Source organism: Quercus suber, unplaced genomic scaffold, assembly GCF_002906115.3.
Source record: "Quercus suber isolate HL8 unplaced genomic scaffold, Cork oak 2.0 scaffold_512, whole genome shotgun sequence".
Classification (NCBI taxonomy): Eukaryota; Viridiplantae; Streptophyta; class Magnoliopsida; order Fagales; family Fagaceae; genus Quercus; species Quercus suber.
Genome location: NW_027069961.1, coordinates 289,072 through 306,823, shown reverse-complemented (window position 1 = coordinate 306,823; position 17,752 = coordinate 289,072). Strand labels below are relative to the sequence as shown.

General features: G+C 37.0%; 3 protein-coding genes across 6 annotated transcripts; 1 reads left to right on the top strand and 2 right to left on the bottom strand.

The window, feature by feature from the left end:
* Positions 1-378: 378 nt before the first annotated feature.
* Positions 379-7,392, bottom strand: LOC112039507 (uncharacterized). The gene is made up of 3 exons (XM_065763542.1): positions 6,492-7,392; positions 2,088-2,525; positions 379-731 (listed from the first exon to the last, which is right to left on the bottom strand). The coding sequence occupies exons 1-3, from the start codon at positions 7,226-7,228 to the stop codon at positions 617-619; spliced, it is 1,290 nt and encodes a 429-aa protein (XP_065619614.1). The 5' UTR covers positions 7,229-7,392; the 3' UTR covers positions 379-616.
* Positions 7,393-8,505: 1,113 nt separating this feature from the next.
* Positions 8,506-12,717, top strand: LOC112040114 (uncharacterized). 4 transcript variants are annotated; one of them, XM_065763536.1, is made up of 7 exons: positions 8,506-8,616; positions 8,832-8,991; positions 9,109-9,160; positions 9,279-9,402; positions 9,502-9,613; positions 10,582-10,708; positions 12,194-12,717. In XM_065763536.1, exons 3-7 carry the CDS (start codon positions 9,156-9,158, stop codon positions 12,648-12,650), a joined length of 825 nt encoding a protein of 274 aa, XP_065619608.1. In that variant the 5' UTR covers positions 8,506-8,616; positions 8,832-8,991; positions 9,109-9,155; the 3' UTR covers positions 12,651-12,717. The 4 variants fall into 4 exon arrangements, with proteins under 4 accessions (XP_065619608.1, XP_065619607.1, XP_065619606.1 ...); XM_065763535.1 differs by having other exon boundaries at positions 9,256-9,402; XM_065763534.1 differs by lacking the exon at positions 8,832-8,991 and having other exon boundaries at positions 8,514-8,616; positions 9,256-9,402.
* A 346-nt stretch (positions 12,718-13,063) lies between these two features.
* Positions 13,064-17,752, bottom strand: LOC112040113 (uncharacterized). Its single transcript, XM_024073018.2, has 5 exons — positions 17,531-17,752; positions 16,791-17,364; positions 15,401-15,807; positions 14,801-14,899; positions 13,064-13,521 (listed from the first exon to the last, which is right to left on the bottom strand). Exons 1-5 carry the CDS (start codon positions 17,668-17,670, stop codon positions 13,308-13,310), a joined length of 1,434 nt encoding a protein of 477 aa, XP_023928786.1. The 5' UTR covers positions 17,671-17,752; the 3' UTR covers positions 13,064-13,307.

Here is a 17,752-nt window from a genome sequence, read left to right as displayed (position 1 = left end):
CCAGCTGTTAAAAAAAAAAAAAAAATTTGCTGAAGGGAGCAGCAATAAGGGTTTTTTTTAGGAATTTTAGTTACAAGGGTTTAAGGAATAGGGATTCAGTATTTTTAATAGAGAATGCCTATTCCTCATTTTAAAGAACAACTATTCATAAAGAATGACTATTTCCTGTAATAAAAATACAACCTAACAAGTAACAACAAAATAGCTATTCACTATAATAGCTATTACATTATAGTGGTTATTACAGTTTACCAAACATGTCCTTAGTCTCTAAACACAACTTTCAAATGTGATTCAGACACTTTCTTTTGCTAAATGGAAAGAAAATGTATATATCCAACAACTAAAACATGCAATACATGATGTGACCGGATTGTAATCTTGTGTTGTGATATTCTAAGGTGCATTTCTGTCCACAAAACTCAAGCCACCTTCACCTGCCTTAGCTGCTTTGAATTCATAATAACTGCCTTAACCTGCTTCCATAATAAGATAAGTAGAAAATGATGCTATCAAGCCTACATGTATGTAAATAATAATAGCCAAAACATACTCAATTCTCCAATAAGATGATTGATAAAAAGCTACAGGAATGCTTTCTGTATGTGCTCTAAAATCAACGAGACTCCCAATCCTTCAATTTCTTGCTTCCTTTAGGTTTAGCTATAGGTGCATTCATTCCAGCCATTTTTGCATTGTATTTTGTGCGTAGAGGATCATTGTATGTCCACCTGCTCAACAAACAAACATTTGAGAATTGAGATCAAGAATAGACACGGGTAAAGAATATTCAAGTAACAAAAAGTAGCATAAATTTTTTTTATTTTTGACTTCTCATACACATCATCAAAATATAGAACTGATGTAGCAAAAACTAACAAGAATCAGTAGAAAAGCAGATCAATATCAAAAGTAAATGCAAATACGATATAGCAATTACTAATGAATGGAGAATAATCAAAAAATAAAACTTACGGGTTGTCCCAGTCGGTTGTATCCTCGTTGACAAGATGAGTCCATTTTGTCCTTCCACTACGACCAAAGTGCTTGACCTGCATGACCTTGGGCAATATTGTCTTGTCCATCTTATCTTCTCCAGTTGGGGCAGAGAAATCCCGAGTGTAAATATTATCTGATCCAGCAGTTGCAGCAGTGTCGTCAGCATTTGACTGGAAGAATACACCCTTGTGGTAATATTTCTGCATGAACCTCCATTTCTGCTTTTGTGGTGGAGCAGGTTTTGGATTCTTCCTCTCCCACTCCCTCCTCTCTTCCTCTGTCATGTTTCTCACCCTCTCAATCTCTTCCCTCTCCTTCAACATCGACTCACGGTCATCCCTATCCCTCTTGATCCTAGCAATCTCCCTCACCTTCCAAGCTTCATACTCCTCTGCCTCATTAACTTCATCATCTATCAAGATAATGATTCAAAACAGAAAGCAATAAAACAGCAGAAGAAAGAAGTGCAGTGATGCTGAACACAAGTTGCACAAGTTGAACGACAGCATAGTCTTGTAGTTTTTAATTATGCATTGTAAACGCTTGTAGTTTAGTGTTATTTTTAAGTAAAGCACTTCACACGTGTTTTAACTAACCAAAACACGTGCTGTAACCGTTTCCACTCTTCCTGGAAATTTCTGTTTGCTCTGTTTGCTCTGTTTGATGTATTTAAACCAGATCATGTACAGATACATTCATTCAATACAATTGAGATATTTTTCTTCATTCCAAATATTCTCTCTAGCTTGATTTTCCTTTCTTCTTCTTCCAAAGCTCTCAGTGCTTTCTTATATGGTATCAGAGCTTGACCCCTCATTAATGGAGTCAAATACATCTTCTTCTTCTACACGAGAGCTTTCTCCATTGGAAGATCCTGGAAGCCCATTCTTCTTGCATCANTATTCAAGTAACAAAAAGTAGCATAAATTTTTTTTATTTTTGACTTCTCATACACATCATCAAAATATAGAACTGATGTAGCAAAAACTAACAAGAATCAGTAGAAAAGCAGATCAATATCAAAAGTAAATGCAAATACGATATAGCAATTACTAATGAATGGAGAATAATCAAAAAATAAAACTTACGGGTTGTCCCAGTCGGTTGTATCCTCGTTGACAAGATGAGTCCATTTTGTCCTTCCACTACGACCAAAGTGCTTGACCTGCATGACCTTGGGCAATATTGTCTTGTCCATCTTATCTTCTCCAGTTGGGGCAGAGAAATCCCGAGTGTAAATATTATCTGATCCAGCAGTTGCAGCAGTGTCGTCAGCATTTGACTGGAAGAATACACCCTTGTGGTAATATTTCTGCATGAACCTCCATTTCTGCTTTTGTGGTGGAGCAGGTTTTGGATTCTTCCTCTCCCACTCCCTCCTCTCTTCCTCTGTCATGTTTCTCACCCTCTCAATCTCTTCCCTCTCCTTCAACATCGACTCACGGTCATCCCTATCCCTCTTGATCCTAGCAATCTCCCTCACCTTCCAAGCTTCATACTCCTCTGCCTCATTAACTTCATCATCTATCAAGATAATGATTCAAAACAGAAAGCAATAAAACAGCAGAAGAAAGAAGTGCAGTGATGCTGAACACAAGTTGCACAAGTTGAACGACAGCATAGTCTTGTAGTTTTTAATTATGCATTGTAAACGCTTGTAGTTTAGTGTTATTTTTAAGTAAAGCACTTCACACGTGTTTTAACTAACCAAAACACGTGCTGTAACCGTTTCCACTCTTCCTGGAAATTTCTGTTTGCTCTGTTTGCTCTGTTTGATGTATTTAAACCAGATCATGTACAGATACATTCATTCAATACAATTGAGATATTTTTCTTCATTCCAAATATTCTCTCTAGCTTGATTTTCCTTTCTTCTTCTTCCAAAGCTCTCAGTGCTTTCTTATATGGTATCAGAGCTTGACCCCTCATTAATGGAGTCAAATACATCTTCTTCTTCTACACGAGAGCTTTCTCCATTGGAAGATCCTGGAAGCCCATTCTTCTTGCATCACGGTGAATCTCCTGGTGCGATTCTGGTTGTTCAACCTCTCACCGAGGATAACTACCCTAATTGGGCCAGAGCAATGAGGATGGCTCTAGATGCTAAGAGTAAACTTGGATTCGTAGATGGATCCATCACTGCATCAATGGCAATTACACCACTGAGAAAAAGGCATGGTCCAAATGTAATTCAATGATCTCATCATGGATCTTGAATTCAGTTTCACCTCATATCACTGCTAGTGTGATTTATAGAAACACAGCTTTTGAGGTCTGGAATGCTCTCAGGAACCGTTTTTTGCAAGCAAATGGTCCTAGGATTTCTCAACTTCAGAAACACAATCATTTATCTGCTAATGCCTTTGATCTCATTCACTGTGATGTTTGGGGTCCTTTTGCAAAATCCACTCATAATGGTTTTAGATACTTCCTCACCATTGTTGATGATGCAACTAGATCAACTTGGGTATACCTTATGCAGTCCAAAATAGAAACTAGACCATTATTAATCTCATTTTATAAAATGATTTCCACTCAATTTCACATCAACATTAAAGTAGAACTGATAATGCTCATGAATTCTTTCTTAAAGATTTCTTTGCTGCTCATGGCATTATACATCAGCATTCTTGTGTTGCCACTCCACAACAAAATTCTGTTGTGGAGAGGAAACATCAACACATTTTAAGCATTGCAAGGGCACTAAAATTTCAGTCTAATGTACCTATTTCCTACTGGGGTGAATGCATTTTGACTACTGTGTACATCATCAACAGACTGCCTTCCTCCCTTTTAGGCAATAAAACTCCTTTTGAGAAGCTTTACAACAAATCACCTTCCTTTGTTCACCTAAAGGTCTTTGGCTGCCTTTGTTTTGCATCCACATTGTCTCATAACCGATCCAAATTTGATCCTAGGTCTATTCCTTGTGTCTTTCTGGGATTTCCTTTTGGTGTCAAAGGTTACAAACTCCTCAATCTAGTTACTAAGAAAATTTTTGTCTCTAGAGATGTGATTTTCCATGAGACTGTTTTTCCCTTTGTTTCATATACTTATTCTTCCTCACCTAACTCCACTATCACTTTTCCTCATCTTTTTCCTCCTCTAGATACTTCTGATATCTCTCAATTTGCCTTGTTTGATTCTCCTTTAACCACACATTCTGATTCTGTCATCACTCAGACCATACCTGATCCAAATCTGCCTATTTTGCCTTCCAATTCTAGACTTCATTCTCCTTTACCTGATGATTCTATTTCTGCATCTAGTGATTTGCATACTGTTTCTTCTCATAGTCCTACTCCCTTGAACACTGACCTTTCTATTCTTCCTTCAAATCCATCCTTAAGGAAATCTACTAGAGTGTCTAAGCCTCCTTCCTATTTGAAAGATTTTCAATGTAGCAATGTTATTACTGATCAGCCTCCCCATTCCAATCATGCCATCAAGACTGGTTCAGCTTCCCACACCTCAGGTACAAAATATCCCTTATCCCACTTTCTTGGTTCATCTACTTTATCTCCATCCTATGCCCACTTTTGCTCTCTTATCACTGCTGTTTCTGAACCACAATCATATCATGAGGCTGTTCAAAATCCCAAATGGCAATCTGCAATGGATGCTGAAATTGCTGCTTTAGAATCCAACCAGACCTGGTCTCTTACTCCCTTACCATCTCATAAAAGAGCCATTGGGTGCAGATGGGTCTATAAAGTGAAGTATAAGGCTGATGGCACAGTGGAAAGGTATAAGGCCCATCTTGTAGCTAAAGGTTTTACACAGCAGGAAGGTTTGGACTTCACTGAGACCTTTTCCCCAGTTGCTAAAATGACAACTGTCAAGACCTTACTTGTCATTTCTGCTGTGAGGGGCTGGCACCTCACTCAGCTTGATGTTAACAATGCTTTCCTTCATGGAGAGCTTCATGAGGAAGTTTATATGCAACTGCCTCCAGGTTTCCACAGCAAAGAGAAGAACATTGTATGTAAACTGCACAAGTCCTTATATGGCCTTAGGCAAGCATCAAGGCAGTGGTACTCCAAATTTTCATCCACCATTCTCAGATGTGGTTTCAAACAGTCAAGGTCAGATTATTCCCTCTTTACCAAGAAGTTTAATCAGTCATTCATAGCTCTTCTAGTTTATGTGGATGATATTCTCATAGCTAGTAATGATATTCAAGCTGTTGAGGAACTTAAGGTATTTCTGGACCAAGAGTTCAAATTAAAGGATCTTGGAAATTTAAAATTCTTCCTTGGTCTTGAGGTTGCTAGGTCAGCTAAAGGCATTTCTTTGTGTCAAAGGAAGTATGCCTTGGATGTGCTCAAAGATGCAGGCATGACAGGCTGCAAGCCTAGCAAAGTTCCTATGGAACAAAACCTGAAATTGAGCAAATACCATGGGGAATTATTACCTGACCCTGGCATTTATAGAAGATTGGTTGGCAGATTAATCTATTTGACTATTACCAGACCAGATATCACATATCCAGTGAATAAGCTGAGTCAATTTCTTTCCAAACCAAGAAAACCTCACTTGGATGCAGCCTATAAAGTGTTACAGTATATCAAAGGCAGTCCTGGACAAGGTATTTTGTTATCTTCCTCTTCGGATTTGCATTTGAAGGCATTCACTGATGCAGATTGGGCATCCTGTGTTGACACTAGACGCTCCACCACTGGCTATTGCATATTTTTGGGTAATTCTCTGATTTCTTGGAAGTCCAAAAAGCAATCCATTGTCTCCAGATCATTTGCAGAAGCGGAATATCGAGCCATGGCAGTGATAGTGTGTGAGATGACTTGGATATTGGCTCTTTTAAAGGATTTCGAAGTGTGTCATCCAAAGCCTGCAATGATGTTTTGTGATAACCAAGCAGCCATATATATTGGTGAGAATCCCGTCTTTCATGAGAGGACTAAGCACATAGAAATAGATTGTCATTTGGTCAGGAACAAAGTTGAAGATAAAGTCATAAGATTGTTCTTCACTCCTACTCACTCTCAGCTAGCTGATTTGCTTACTAAAGCCCTCAGTGGTCACCAATTGAAAGTTCTACTTGCCAAGATGAACATTGTGAACATTCACAATCCAGATTGTCATCTTGAGGGGGGGTATCAAGATAATGATTCAAAACAGAAAGCAATAAAACAGCAGAAGAAAGAAGTGCAGTGCTGCTGAACACAAGTTGCACAAGTTGAACGACAGCATAGTCTTGTAGTTTTTAATTATGCATTGTAAACGCTTGTAGTTTAGTGTTATTTTTAAGTAAAGCACTTCACACGTGTTTTAACTAACCAAAACACGTGCTGTAACCGTTTCCACTCTTCCTGGAAATTTCTGTTTGCTCTGTTTGATGTATTTAAACCAGATCATGTACAGATACATTCATTCAATACAATTGAGATATTTTTCTTCATTCCAAATATTCTCTCTAGCTTGATTTTCCTTTCTTCTTCTTCCAAATCTCTCAGTGCTTTCTTATATCATCAGTATCCACATCAGCAATATCTGCCTCCATTTCCAAATTCCTCTGAATCTCTTCATCTTTTCGGATCTCCTCAACCACAATCTGCTTTGTATGCACCTTCCTCTCCTCCAATCTCTTCTTCTTTGATTCCTCGAGGGCCCGTTCCTCAGCCTCAAGGCGTTCCCGCTCAGCAATGGTATCCCTCTTCGACTTGGGAACAAACACAGGCTTAACCATTGCAATACCCATATGCTCTTCCTCCGAGTCAGTCTCGTATTCAGACTCCTCTTCCTCCTCCTCCTCTTCTCCCAAAATTGCAGCCTCTTCCTGCTCCCTCTGAAGCAACTTCTCCTTAATCCTCCTCCTCCTTTCCTCCAAAGCATCCGCATCATCTTCCTCCATATCCAACTTTTCCTGCATTCTAGCTTCCTCTTCAATTGTCGAAACAATCTCAGCCTGTCTAATGCGGCGATGATCAGCTCTCACTTCCTCGCGATCGTCTATCCTACTCTGAGCCAAACGTCGCAGCCTAGCATCATCCTTCCTAACAATATTCGAGTCATCCTGACGACTCCTCGGAAACGCTTGTTCCAGAGCAACATCTCCATCTTCAAGGGCAGCATTAGCAGCATCATCATCATCAGCCCATTCAGGTGCTCTACCAGGCCAATACCTTTTAACTTTTGTTTGCCTAATTTTCCCCCTAAGCTTATCCCTAATGGCAATTATAGTATCACTAACACCCGCTGTCACCGACATTTTTGTTCCCTGTTTCGAAAATCCTAAGTTTATCAAGAGTTCAACCCTCAAAACATTATTGACATTTACTAGGTCTGCTGTTGTAATCCCTTAAAAGTGAAGAATTTTAGTACATGTTTTGGCCAACAATTGTACACAAAATAAATAACCCAAATAACAATTTGATAATCTCTCTCTCATTCTCTCACGTCGATCTGCTCTGGCTCTTCGGGAGAGCTGTCAGCTGACCAACCGATCTTCTTCCCTCTTTTCTTTTTCTTCTTCTTCTAAATATACGCCTTACATATTTTACCGTTTTCCCCTCTTGCCCCATAGGTTTTTTTTTTTTTTTTTTTTTTTTTTTGAAGAAGAAGAAGAAGAAGATACGAAAATAAAAGGTAGTTTGGTTGATGTAGATATGCAGTGGTGGGCGCTGGTTTTGCTGGGCTCTCCGTTGCTTGGCACTTATTAAACGTAACGTATTATCTATTCTTTTTTTTTTTAACACTCTCCTTCCTTCTTTCTTTACAAAACAAAAACATTAGCTTTTTATTGATTGATATTAACAATGGGGAGCAGAGTAGTGGTAAGGATTTGGGATTACGCATAGACATATTTGATGAAGTAGGCATTGGCGGTGGAGCCTCTGGAGTCTCTGGCGGTCTTCTCCACCCTTATTCCCCAAAAGGTACCATAACATACCAACATTCTTCACTCCAATCAACTCTATGCTCATTTGTCATCACTTTTTTTTAACTCTATATCTATATTGTTCTTTTTGTTGTTCACTAGTTACAATTTGCTCCATGATTTTCTGTTTTTCAACTATGTTAATGTAGTCTTTTCGGCACAAAGCCTATATTCTATCCAAAATTAAAAATTTTGGATGAAATTGGAACCCTTTAAACATATGAGAATGGAATGGGACCTTCTTCACTCCACTAAACTCTATGCTCTTTTTTCTTTACTTTTTGTTGTTCACTAGTTACAATTTGATCCCTCATTTTCACAAGTTCCAACAATATATAAAATGTAGTCTTTTTTACCTTCAAAACTTCAAGTGCCACACCATCATCAATTTCCACACGAAGCCTATATAATCTTCCAAATTAACATTTTTAATGAAAATTGAAACCCTTTTCAATTTTGGGAATGGAATTTGATATTTCATGAACCAAAAATTGTAGTTGTTTAGTTTCTTCTTTCTTTTAACTATTCATAATATACTTGTGTTGTTTTGTTTTTGCCATTTTTTGTAAAAAATTTAAACGGACTGATCAGTTTGACTTTTATTTTGTAGGTAAGCTACTCTGGCGGGGTGCTGAGTGTTGGAATGAGTGTTTAAAGCTTTTGAGCATTGCTGAAGCAGCAGTTCCTCAAAACTTTAATGAGTTCATAGTTCAGAGAAGGTTCTTTTCTCATTGCATAACCTCTTTGTTTTGTTTCTCTGTAGATTTGGTTACCCTTTTAAGTGCATGTGTGTGTGTGTGTGTGCAGTGCATACTTCGGATCTTTCGGTCATTGTATATGATATTTACAAATTAGTTGACTGAAAGTAGTAGTTTAGAAATCTAGGATTTTTTGTAAGGTCCATTTTGATGTGCTCTTAATCCCTTTGGGTCAGGTCGTTCATGAACAGGTTTAAACATGGAAATATCCTAAACTTCTGGAAGTAAAAGGTCATGTTTTCTTAAAAATATATTGCACTAAGTTGGAGCCCTGTTCAGTTTTCATTGTATTCTACTTTACTGCTCATGCATTGAATTTGAAGGCTTAGAGAGCTGGTATAAGTTCTCACTACTTTCATTGTATTCTATTTGTTCCCCTTTATCTTCTATGTCCGTTAACCTTTATGTGGTGGGTTGTCATTTCTGATCAAAGTTTTTCAAATTTCTATTCAGGGGCATCTTGAGACCTGCTATGAACTTGAAGAATTTGCTTATATTGAATGATGTAATTCAATCTGACCTTCATCAATGCTCAAATAGCTTAGTAGTTGATATTTCATTTGTAATAATATTGGCATTTCTTGCTTTTTATTTGTTTAGAATGCTCAGAATTGCCTTGCCAGTTGCAGAATAGAGACCATCAATCAGGATGCTGCTCAAAATCTAACACCCAACTTATGTCTTCCTTTCAACTCTGCCTTCTATATGCCTGAAGCTGTAAATATCCATCCTCAACGCTATCTCCAGGTCTGAAGAAATTAAGTCTCTTCTTGGAGTAATTATTAGTTCATATATATACACATATATATATATATACTGTCCTCATTCTAACTCTTATTTTTTTAGGCACTCTTCTTAGCGTGTGAAAATTTAGGGAAAGAACTATCAAATTCTGGCTTTGGACTAAAAGAGTTACGTTTGCATAAGAAATCTATTCACAAACTCCTAGATTTTGAAGGTAATCTCTCAGACTACTGTTTTGATCTTTTTTAATTGCATTTGTGCGTTGAAAGCTGGTCATCACATATCTGCTAAAGAAGGCTCATGTTGTAGAATTTTTAGGCTCTTTCTATATAGGTTGCATGCATGTAATCATCCCTTCTTATACTTGAACGTCACACGTAATTTCCTGTATAATCAATAAAAAATGAAATTTATAGTGCAAATTTTTTGACCTTGAGTTGTTGGTTGGCTTATAATAGTTTCTGATACAGAGCAGTAACATGGCTGGAAATATACAACTGAGTAACATGGACAATTCTTGTAGAGTATCCATGTCCCTGTTTTGTTTTCTTACAATTTCAATATTTGTTGCATGTATCCATTGTCATGTCTTTGACCCGTGTCCATGTTAATGCATCATGGTTGATTTAAGAATATAATAAAAATTGAATTACCACCTGAAGATTCAAAAATTTATCAAGCCTTCACCTACACTTGGCCCCCAAGTACAAAATGCAATGTCTCTTTTCTGTGGATTAGAGAGATGTCTTTCTGAATTATACAGCATATGATGGCTGATTATGAAGGTAGGGATTGGAACAGAAGGAGACACTGATTACTTTCATTTTGGGGAGTCAGCAATTCAGAAATGTTCTCATTCACACTTCTCAAAATGGTGTCCCAAACAGGTTAACTAGCTTGAGAAAGGTTTCTCGTACCTGATTATTCCCTATAACATTCAATCCTGAACCTGAGAACTTGGATACACAATCTGTTGGCTATAATAAAAATAAGATTTGGCTTTGCATTGGCAAAAGAAAACTTTCAATGGCAATTTAGACCATCAAACCTATATTAAGCTTCAAATTGCTGTTTTGACTTTTGAGTTGCTAATCTTGGTGGAATTTCATAATTTACAAACATACTTCGTTTAGATCATCTATCTCTTAATTAGTTAATCTGTGATTGAATTTTTTGTATTAGGGGAATATGATGCGGTGGTAGTATGTCTAGGTGCCAAAGCAGATTTGCTTCCGGAGCTCTCAGGAAGGCTTCCATTGAGGACTTGCAGGGGTGTCATTGCTCACCTGCAGCTGCCTGATGATATGGGGTAAAAGCTGTCTTATGTCTTGCGTACACTTTGTGCCAGTGTTTAAAATTAACTTGGAATCTCATGGCCCATATCATAGTTTTTAGTATCATAAGATATGCGATACACATTGTATCGTAGCCAAAAAGTTATGTATCGGTACATTACATAAACATTTGGGTTTAAATAGGGTTTTCTTACTAAAATTTGGGCTTTGGCTTGAGCCCAAAAGTTGTTATACTTGTTTTAATCAAAATTATTGGGCTATTTTGCTTTAGAGTCGTGTTAACAAATGCCCCTAGGGCATTTGTTAATGGATCATTTTTAGGAAAGTTTTAATAACACTTTTATTAGAAATATAAAAAGTTGTCCAAAAAGTTAATTACTTTTTTTTTCCTATAAAAAGTTTCTAAAAATAATTCCTAAACCCCCCTTAGAGCATTCATTAACTTTTCTCATTATATATAGCAAATGACTTTTAAAAAATTAGTTTAATATAACTGCATTTATAAGAATATATATTGTTATTTATACTGTGGTTCTTAGAAGATTTTTGTTATTTGTGTGATTGTACAATGAGCTTTCCAAAAATTTAAAAAAAGAAGGAAAAAATGGGTGATAAGAGGAAAAGAATTATGGAAAAGGATTCCACTTGGGATCATTGTATCCATAATTCCATATAATTGATGATAAGATAAGTAGGCTTAAACTTAAATGCAACTATTTGTCAAACGAATATTGGGGTGAAGTTGTACGGATGAAAAACCACCTAGCACAAACTCGTAAGGATTTTATTTTTTATTTATTTTAATAATTTTGATGAAAACTCGTAAAGATGTTTAATCATGCTTGAAGATGCTAGATGATGTTAAAGATTATTTTGCCAAACTTTTTTTATAATAAATATACAATTTATATATGTATATCTATAACTTTTTTGGAAATTTTATAAGATGTTTATATATATTACGACACACAATACATAAAAATGAAAAAAAATAATTCACGATACAATTCGTGTTTGATAACTATGGTCCATAATATATAACTCAATTTTGGACAACAAAACAAATTTAAATGTTTAATAACTTGTACAGGGTCATATAATGGATTTCTTGATATTTTGATCCCCTCCCTCTTTCCTTGTGTGTCAGTGTGGATATTGTACTCCTTATTTTGATTTCCCTCATGATGTCATCATCATGTAAAGGCTAAAAGAAACAAATGGTAGATCATGTTGTTTCTAGTCCGTTTGAGAATAATTTATTTAGCTAAAATTGAAAACTTTTTACTGAAAGTGTAAAGAAAAAAAAAAAGCTAAAAGTTAGCTGCATAGTACAATAGAATTCATGAATAGTACCAAAAAGTGCAATGAGACCCATATATAAAAAATAATAATAAAAAAGGCTAAAAACTCAAATAAGCTAAACTTTTCATCACATCCCAAACAAAAGCTTTCTCAAATTTTTACTTCTATTGCAATACTCATTTTTGAAACACTTGCAGAGAAGATTATCCAGACCATGGCCCCTCAATATTGTCAGATGCGTGGCTTGCCTTCCAGGGCCCCCGCAGTTTATATATGGGCTCAACATGGGAATGGAAATCAAGGAACTCCTCACCAAATGTATCAGCAGATGAATCTTCTAGTGCTCTTCAAGAGCTTTTGCCGAAGGCAAATGTGATATATCCAGCTATAAAGGATTGGACTTTTACTGGAGCAAAGGCTGGTCTGAGGGCAATGCCACCTCTCACTCCACATGGATCACTTCCACTTTTGGGATGTATCAATGATGTTATTGGTGGAAATTATGCTTGTAATTTCTGGTTATTTGGAGGGCTTGGTTCAAGGGGATTGTTGTACCACGGTTGGCTAGGGAAATTGATTGCACAGGCCATCCTGTGCTCTAATGAAGAAATGATTCCAACTGAACTAACATCTTGGAAGAAAATAAAGCAATGATTCATGAAATTCTTCAAGAAAACCATCTATTGAATTCTTAATTTATTTAGTTCTCTTAGAAAGAAGACATGCTCAACTTTCCTCTTGCAAACAGAAATGGGCCCATAGATTTTTGTTTTTTGTTTTTGTTTTTTGGGAGGCTCAGGTGGAGTAAAAATTATATGTTGTACCCGGCATATATGCCGGGTACACCATATACCTGCTCCAGGTGGAGGGGGGATTCTGTAACAACAAAGTAAACTGATCTATTACAATTCAAGGTTTAAGATTTAGGAAAATGTCAATAACTTAGCTTCAATTTTCATAATAAGCTGTTTTTTCCCCCTGGTATTCCCTGTCATCTAACTAATCTAAGATAGTGACCATCTTTTGAGGTTATCTTGGATGAGATTTTAATTTGAAAAGAGTAAAGATAGCTAAAATTGGACAATATATTTCCACAAGCAGTCATTAGTCATTTAGTTGTAACAATTCTTAGCCAGACAAAAAAGAACCAAAACAAAATTCAAGAAAAAATTCTAGCCGACATTTCTAGTAACTGGGGCTAACAAAAGCATTTTCTTGTCATTGCAACACATTAAACTGCATGAAGAATATACTTTACACTAACTGGTAACATCAATATGAAAACTCTGGTGCAGGAAGAAACCGAGGTTCTTAGCCCAATGTCCACATATAAACCTGGCCCCCACTAGTGGCTCCTGCAAGCATGCCAACATTGTAAGGGTGTGCATCAAACCTGCATGGAATTGCTGACATGTGTGGGCTTTCTAGAGTGAATATTGTTCTTTTTTGAGCTGGGGAGATAACATCAACTCCTCTTTTCATATTGCCAATGAAGATGTATGAATCATCCCAGCCCCATATTGCTCTGCTCCCGCAAAATTAGAAAAAAAAGAGACGTTAAAGACAATCTTATTTCCGCAATAATTGGTCATCAGACCACAGTTTACAGTCCAACTTATCCTAATCACATTTGATCTTTTTCTGTGTTTTTGAAAGAGGCTTTTTTTTTTTGGTGGGGGGGGAGGTGTTTGTGGCGTGGATGAGGAGGGGACTACGGTCCATCTTAGCATAGAGCTGGGCATGTAAAGATGTATTTCTTTGCCTGAACAACTGGGAACAGCAATAATGCAGGAGTTTCTAGTGTTATCTCTAATGACCATTGATGCTGATTCAAGATAAATTGCTTCAGGAAAACCTGGAAGAGAGGGATTTCATAGAATGGACTGGACTGTTGCTAAATCTGGTATCTTCAATAATGCTAGAGTTTCTAGTGTTATCTCTAATGACCATTGATGCTGATTCAAGCTAAATTGCTTCAGGAAAACCTGGAAGAAGAGAGGGATTTTGTAGTATGAACTGGACTGTTGCTATCAGATCAAAGCAGCCAGCTGTTGATTGGTGGAGGATGGTCTGGCATTCTTCTACTATCCCAAGGCATGCATTCATTTGTTGCTTGGATTTTAAAAATAGATTGATTACCCTTGACAGACTCTTAAATTGGGGGTATCAAGGTAACATTTTGCATGTATTTTGAAGAGGGTATATAGAAAGCAGGGATCACTTGAATTTTGAGTGCTCTTTTCCCTCGAGAGTTTGGCATCAGATTGAGATGTTATGTCAGATTAGATTCAGGAGGCAGTGCTATTCTAAACTCCTACAATGGGGTGTCAAAGCTTTGAGATGTTACGTCTGTGATTTGTAAGTTTGCTTTGGGCATCACATATTATATCACTGCAAAGAGATGCTAAAGCGTCTGATGGTGTCATCTAGTCTGAGGAGAGCACAATTCAAGCAGTCAAGTGGGATGTCAAATCTACAGGAAGTTTAAAGACTCTGCAGGAAAAAATCCTCAGCAGTCTCTGGGGCATCTTTGCTCAGTGTTGATTGGTGGAAAGAACTAATCGTTCAGGAGTCTGGGTTCTTGGTTACTTCACTGTAATTTGTTTTGTCTGTTTGTCTTAGTTGTTGTGCTGCAGTCTTAGCTGCTGGTTTGGTTTGATTTTTTGTAGCTTTTAGGCGCGAGCCATTGAGGAACAGTCACCAACTTTAATAGAGAATGATTTTCAGATTTGCCATAGAACATAGCAGATGGTTCAACAAAAGAAAGACACATCAGCATTTGATAATCTGACAAAAATTTGTACCTGAAAGAAGAAATCCATCTTCCTGTCTGATTGTTATGCTTAATCATTGAAGTGTTATCGAAATTAACTCCGGTCACTATACCAACTGTGTCGTCCATGCTACATGAAGACAATTGAAAATTAATTAGTAGAATTAAGATCACATACAATCCTGTTCAAACTAACCACACATTATGTACAATACTTTGACTCTAAACAAGATAACTAACATAAGCAATATATTGCATTTAAGGGAAGAAGACAAAATAAAATAATTTGCATGTTTGCATACCTAAAAAGAGGAAGTCGATTAGTAGCTAGAAATCCCAAACATCTCACGACTACGACTATAAAATAAAGGGATCAACTTGAAATTTAGCTTCTTCAGCAAGTGGTTTATAAGGTAATTCACTCAATCAGTATTTAACTAGTATTGGTAAATAGAATACACAGTGAAAAAGAGTCTTTTATTTGCAAAGTTTTGTAGAAATTATAAAATTATACAAAAAAGTACAGATTATGATCACTGAAGTGTACTCAGATAGTTTGAAGCAAACTACCATCTAAGAGGTTGTAAGATATTCAATCTGAAAATCAAAGGCTTGATACAGCACTGCATACCTTGTTGTTGCGAGGGAGCTTCCAGAGGGTGAGAAGTAAGCAGACTGCACAGCCCTATTGTGCCTAACTTCCTTCAGAGGTTTGGGTTGATCTACATTAACACTTCTCAAATCCCATATGCAGGCAGTTCCATCTGAGGAACTGGTAGCTATGATGTTAGAGTTTTCTGAGTTAAAATCAATGGAATTAATCCTATCTTCATGCAAATTCCATTGGGTTGAGCATTTCCCAACCCTTTCATCCCAGATATTAAAACCTCCACGACCCTCGCTAAAATATAAGCACTTGATATCATCTGGTCGTTGAGAAAGAGAATATATAGAATCATTACTAGAATATACCAGGTCAAATACCTCCTTCTCAGCATCCATCAATCGGATAAATCCAAAATAACAACTGGTAAAGATCTGCACTTTAAATTCAACAATTATGAATCAGCTGGAATCTTATGAATTTATGAAACTCAACATGCGTCCAATATTTCTATAGTGTAAGAGTGTGTAACTAGGAAGTCACAGCTAAAGTCGAATGACATTTTACAAGAGCCAGCCCAAGCAATGATATTGAACTATTAAAAGCAGATAACTCAACATGAAGATACAGTCATACATACAAAGCAAAGCCATCTGCATTCATTATTCAATCCAATGGTATCAAGGTATCCTAGAACATTTACAACCTCATTAATTCTTCTCAAATATACAGAATCATCATCAGAATTGTTAACTGAAGGCTACTATATTCAAGAAAAAGAAATGCCAATGCATGGCAAATAAGGGAAGGGGGTAGGGGAAGCATATAACAGCTACAAAAGTGTTGGTTATTAACCTATATAAGTGATATTCATTCTAATATTTACAGTGTCTACTGCTCAAAACAATGTGGTTTGGTCTATGAGGAAAAAACTATTACGTTGCAAGTAAAGCAACAACTTCAACAATAACTTAAAGTTCACATAAAAAAGATATGCATTATTGCTTTACAATTCATCTATCACCAATTCTGTACATATCATATAAAGAGATGATTATGCAGCTCCAATTCACTTCCAACCAAAGTAATACATAACTGTACAGTGAAAAACACCACTGCTGTCTAGTAAATAAGAAGTTGCCTTCAAATTTCAAAATCTCGTTACAGAAATTCTTATGCTAGTGCTACTACTAAAAAACTTCCTCAGGTACCATGTGACAGTAACTCAGCAAGATTGTGTTATGACAAAGTAGTTATAAGATAATACAATCTCAAAATGTACATGTGGTATACCATTTCTACAACTATTTAACACACCAACACTAAATGCAGAGTACTTATAACCTTTATAGGCAATCAATTACACACTAATGTAAACATTAAGTACAATACAAGCAATCTTTTCAAACCAAATTACCTTTGATGAGCATTGTTGCTGGATGGAAATCCCGGAAATGGGACCAGAATGTGGATGATACAAATAAATCCCGTCATCTTTATCCATACTAGAATCAACATCCCAAAACCCAACATCCCCAAACTTGTTCCCAACCACAATCATTTTCGAATTGCTACAAGGCAAAAACCGCACATTCATAATCCTCCCCGGCACAACTCGCGCAATATTCTCTGGATTCAGACTCAAAGAACCCAATTCCAAACCACCCTTTATCGAATCTCCACCGTTTTCAAAACCAAAATCCTCATGGGGTTTCTTTGAAACGCCCAAAATCCTTTCCATTAGTAGTTTATCGGAGCCGGTTCCACGATAAGCATCTCTGCAACTAAGAGGCCCCAAACCTCGCGGCGAAGGGTTGGATTGGGTTAAAGTTTTTGCGACCATAGGAGTTGCTTCGACAGTATCGTCTAGAGCTTTGAAGTCAGAGTATTCTGGTGGCATTCCACGAGTGCGCAGGGACCTTCGGATTACGATTGGGGATTGAGTTCTGGGCTTCTTCTCCGGACTCACTTTGTACGATTTAGTTACAACTCTGCCACAATACAAACAAAAACAAAAGAAATTTAAAATTTTGAGAAATGGGTTTTCCATTTTGGATAAAAATATTGATGGGTTTTGGTTTTTGGATGTGTTGTTACAAAGATGGGTTTTCATTGAAAGTAAAATTTAGAGAGAGAGAGAGAGAGAGAGAGAGAGACCTTTGGCGCTTAGCAGAGGAAGAGGCGGAGAGCTCAGTGGCTTTGGAGTGGATTTTAAGAGCAGCCATCATTTCGTCGTTTCGACGAATGTTCTCGAGGCGCTTCCGCTCGTATTCTGTGAGTTTCTGAGACGACGCCATGGGAGAGTCGAAAGACAGAGCTTGAGAGAGAGAGAGAGAGAGAGCGGTTCTATTTGGAATTTGGAAGTGTCAAATGTAGAAA